The 4,650-nt window shown below is 35.1% G+C and overlaps 1 protein-coding gene across 1 annotated transcript; it reads left to right on the forward strand.

The window, feature by feature from the left end:
- Positions 1 to 227: 227 nt before the first annotated feature.
- On the forward strand, positions 228 to 3,395 carry LOC116131645 (MDIS1-interacting receptor like kinase 2-like). Its single transcript, XM_031417309.1, has 2 exons — positions 228 to 2,829; positions 2,935 to 3,395. The coding sequence occupies exons 1-2, from the start codon at positions 228 to 230 to the stop codon at positions 3,240 to 3,242; spliced, it is 2,910 nt and encodes a 969-aa protein (XP_031273169.1). The 3' UTR covers positions 3,243 to 3,395.
- Positions 3,396 to 4,650: the final 1,255 nt, after the last annotated feature.

The raw sequence follows: 4,650 nt of genomic DNA on the forward strand, positions 1-4,650 counted from the left end.
GACCCTTTTAAGTCAAGTCTAATACGTTTGAGCATATATGCATCTGTCATTGATAGAGGATAAGAAAGATTAGTACCCACATCAAGAGGTTGCAGAAATTTTTATTTAGTGAGAGTGAAATTAGAGGAGGAAACTTTTCAAGCCTTAAATTATGTATTATGAGTTGCTTATATATATATATATAAGAGTTTCCAAATTATGATATGAGTTACATAATATAAAAAACAATGGGGTTGTCAAACTTGAAGAGAGTTTTTTCACTTGTTTCCCTAGTCTTGTTTGTTGTTATGTCACAATATTCTTCACTTGATGTCGCTTCTAATTCCACTCAAGAAGCATTGGCTCTTCTCAAATGGAAAGCCATGCTTCAAAACCAAAGCCATTCTCGTCTGTCATCATGGACTCTTTCTTCTGTGAATGCTATAAATACTTCTACCCACCTCAAAACCAAAATAAGCCCATGTACTTGGTTTGGAATCTCTTGCAACCATGCCGGAAGTATCACTAGTATTAACCTGACCAGTGCAAATTTAAAAGGTACTCTTCATGAACTGTCTTTTTCAATATTTCCCAATCTTGCATACATTGATCTAAGTCGGAATGAACTCTTTGGTTTTATCCCTGCTCAAATCGGTCACCTAACAAATCTAAACACCCTTTACCTTTCTGTCAATAAGTTGTCTGGCTCTATTCCTAAGGAAATAGGCAACTTGAAGTCCCTTTTGGATCTAGACTTGAGCGAAAATCAACTGAGTGGTTATATTCCTCCCTCTATTGGAAATTTGAGCAACTTAAGTGTTCTATACCTCTATACCAACAACCTTTCTGGCACCATTCCTATGGAGATAGGCCACTTGAAGTCCCTTTCGGATCTAGAATTGAGCCACAATCAACTGAATGGCTCTATTCCTCCCTCCATTGGAAATTTGAGCAACTTAAATGTTCTATACCTCTATGCCAACAACCTTTTTGGCACCATTCCTATGGAGATCGGCAACTTGAAGTCCCTTTCGGCTCTAAAATTGAGCCACAATCAATTGAATGGCTCTATTCCTCATTCCATTGGAAATTTGAGCAACATTAAATATTTGTATCTTTCTTATAACAATCTTTTTGGTTCAATCCCTCATGAGATTGGAAATCTCTTGAAGTTGATTACGTTAGTGTTGTCTCAAAATTACTTCACTGGTTCTCTTCCTAGTAATATTTGTCGAAGTGGATCACTTAGGCACTTTGGCATTGGTGAGAACCATTTGCTTGGCCGTATCCCCAAATATTTGAGAAATTGCACAAGCTTAATTAGAGTTCGCCTTCAAAAAAACCACTTCATTGGAAATATTTCTGAAGATTTTGGCATCTATCCAAATCTAAATTTCATAGATCTTAGTCATAACAAATTTTATGGTGAAATCTCATCTACTTGGGGAAAGTGCTCACAGTTAGGCACTTTAAATATTTCGGGGAATAATATTACTGGGAGCATCTTGCCTGAGATTCAAAACTCAACCGAACTACATGAGCTTGACCTTTCTTCAAATCATTTAGTTGGAGAGATTCCAATGGAATTTGGAAAGCTGACTTCTCTTAACAAGCTTATTTTAACTGGGAATCAACTTTTTGGTGGTATACCTCATGAAGTTGGTTTACTTACAGAACTTGAGTACCTTGACTTGTCAATAAATAGATTAAGCAAGTCAATCCCAGGAGATTTAGGGTACTTGTCAAAATTGCACTACTTAAATTTGAGAAACAATCAGTTTAACCTCGAAATTCCATTCCAATTGGGGAAGCTGTTTCAACTGTCGGAACTAGATTTGAGTCATAACTTACTCAAAGGAGAGATACCATCTCAGTTATGTAACCTGGAGAGTTTGGTATATCTGAATCTTTCCTACAATAAGCTTTCTGGCCTAATTCCAACTTGTTTTGAAGATATGCATGGTTTGTCAAGTATTGATATATCCTACAATGAGTTAGAAGGTCCAATTCCCAACAACACAGCATTTCGAGATGCTCCCATTGAAGCATTACAAGGGAATAAAGGATTGTGTGGTAATGTAAGTGGATTGACACCTTGCAAGGCTCTCATATCACACAAACATGTCACAAGAAAGAGGTTGATAATCTCCTTTCTTGTTTCAGGAGCACTTGGTCTTTTAATTGTGGTGACTTTAATGTTCTTTTGTTTTCGAAGAAAAAAGCAAGAGTTACCGAAACAACGTAGAAGTGTGAACAAGGATGAAATTCTTTCGATATTAAATTTTGATGGAAAAATAATGTATGAAGAAATCATGAGTGCAACAGAGAATTTTGATGCCAAGTATTGCATTGGGAGGGGTGGATTTGGAAGTGTTTATAAAGCACAGCTTCTACCAGGGGCTATTTTGGCAGTAAAGAAATCTCACTCCCTTCAACCTGATGAGATAGAAGACCAAAAAGAGTTTTTAAATGAAATAAGGGCATTAACAGAGGTACGACATCGAAACATTGTGAAATTTTTCGGTTTTTGTATACATTCTCAACACTCTTTTTTAGTTTATGAGTATCTTGAAAGAGGTAGCTTGGCCACATTCTTGAGTAATGAAGCTACAGCAAGAGGATTGGATTGGGGTAAGAGAGTAAATATTTTGAAAGGTGTGTGTAATGCCTTGTCCTACATACACCATGATTGCTTCCCACCAATAGTCCATCGGGACATATCGAGCAAAAATGTGTTGTTGGATTCAGAATATGAAGCTCATGTTTCTGACTTTGGAATTGCCAAATTTCTCAAGCCAAACTCATCTAATTCGACACAACTTGCAGGCACATACGGATATATTGCCCCAGGTATATATAATTCATTTGTTATTGTCCTGATTATTTTGTTACTTACATAAAAAAAAAAAAAAAAGTTATGAAATATGATCTCATCATTTATCTTTCACTTTGCAGAACTTGCTTACACAATGAAGGTAACTGAAAAATGTGATGTATATAGTTTTGGAGTGTTAGCATTGGAAGTAATCAATGGAAAGCATCCAGGGGATATCATTCATACTCTATCCTCTCCTTTCACTTGGGAGGACTTGTTGCTAAGCAATGTTTTGGACGAACGCCTTCCACTTCCTCCACCTACTATTCAAGATCAACTGATAGCAATAATAAAGCTAGCAATTGATTGCTTGGATTCCAATCCAAAATCTAGGCCAACCATGAACATGGTTTCTCATATGTTTTCTGCCATAACAAAGCTTCCCTAGATGCCTTTAGACAATCAAACCAAGGCAATTGATTGTGAGTAGAAAGTCTTCAAGCTTGCAAAAGAATAAAATAATTTGTGTCGTTTCTCTTTTGGTTAATTGTATGCATTTAGTTTCTTAGGCATTTTTTTTTTTTTTTTTTTTGGGTTTTAATCTTTATGTATTATCATGCTTTCAAGAGGTAAGGCTCATTACGTCCCCCTCTTTAGGTGTATTTGATTTCCTTTTTGTTTAATAAAACTCCCTCATTCCGTTGAGGTTTTATCAAAAATAAAATTTTGGAAGAAGAAGTACATGTGTAACTTGCTTGAAAAAACTTGTAAAAAATATTAAAATATGTTTAAAAATATCATATACTAGACCAAAGAATTTAATGTATCTAATTTACTACCTAAGTTTATGGAAAAATATATGTATAGGCACTTAGTGTTGAAAAAAGATTTTCACAACTCAAACACAAAATTAAAGCAAGCAACTAAAAATAATGAAAACCAAACACAATAATTTTAAATTGGTTCGGCCTAGTCAATTTAGCCTACATTCACTATCCACTCAAAGAATCCATTAAACAAAAGCTTACAATTGTGCAATTTTTAGAAGAGAAAAATTGCAAATTCCTTACACCATCCAAAAAGCCCAATTACATCCTTAATAACAATCCACAATCACTATTCTTTTAGTGTCCATCTTACACTTTTTGAGATACATTAAAAGTCCAATCTATTAATCTATTTAAAGAAGAGAGTCCCCTTGCAACTCCCATTCCCAAGCAATATGGGATTCAAGGCACTATCTCAACAATTCCTCCCTTGGCTTGAATCCCCAAACATCACATTAGTATCTAAAAACCATACTCGGATGATAGTCTTCTTTTCTTTCACAATGGGAATTGGAACAACTTTATCTCTTGATTTCTTAAGACACACACCTTCATCAAGCAAATATAGTTGTTTTTCATTCTTTTTGCCTTGCAAAATCAGAACATCATCTTTATACACTTCACATCCATTTCTTTGACCAATGTAGGTATATCCACGAGAAGCCAACTCACTCAAAGAAATCAAATTGTGACTACAACTCAGTACACACCTCACATGACGAAGATTCTTGACAACACCATTGTGAAGCTCGAGACAAACACTACCAACACCTTCAATCTTCACTTTCTCGTTATTACTGGCAACAATATTTCCATAATTTCTATCTTTTTTTTTCAATTCAATAAAACAATTTTTATCATTACAAACATGCATGGATGTAGCAAAATCTAAAACCCAACCTTTTTCACCCTTTTAAGTTTGAGTTCATCTTGACATGTTACTAAAAATTCACCTTCTTTATCAACAACCCAAGCATCATCATTCAAATCCTTCATTTGTCTGAACCTTCTTGAAAGCAAGCATATCCT

This window comes from Pistacia vera, unplaced genomic scaffold (genome assembly GCF_008641045.1).
Source record: "Pistacia vera cultivar Batoury unplaced genomic scaffold, PisVer_v2 Contig235, whole genome shotgun sequence".
NCBI lineage: Eukaryota > Viridiplantae > Streptophyta > Magnoliopsida > Sapindales > Anacardiaceae > Pistacia > Pistacia vera.

What these genes read in the sequence shown, in the direction of transcription:
- LOC116131645 (XM_031417309.1), top strand. Translation starts at nt 228, where the DNA reads ATGGGGTTGTCAAACTTGAAGAGAGTTTTTTCACTTGTTTCCCTAGTC. An exon ending in ATACGGATATATTGCCCCAG is followed by an intron (nt 2,830 to 2,934) that starts GTATATATAATT and finishes TTCACTTTGCAG; the next exon opens with AACTTGCTTACACAATGAAG.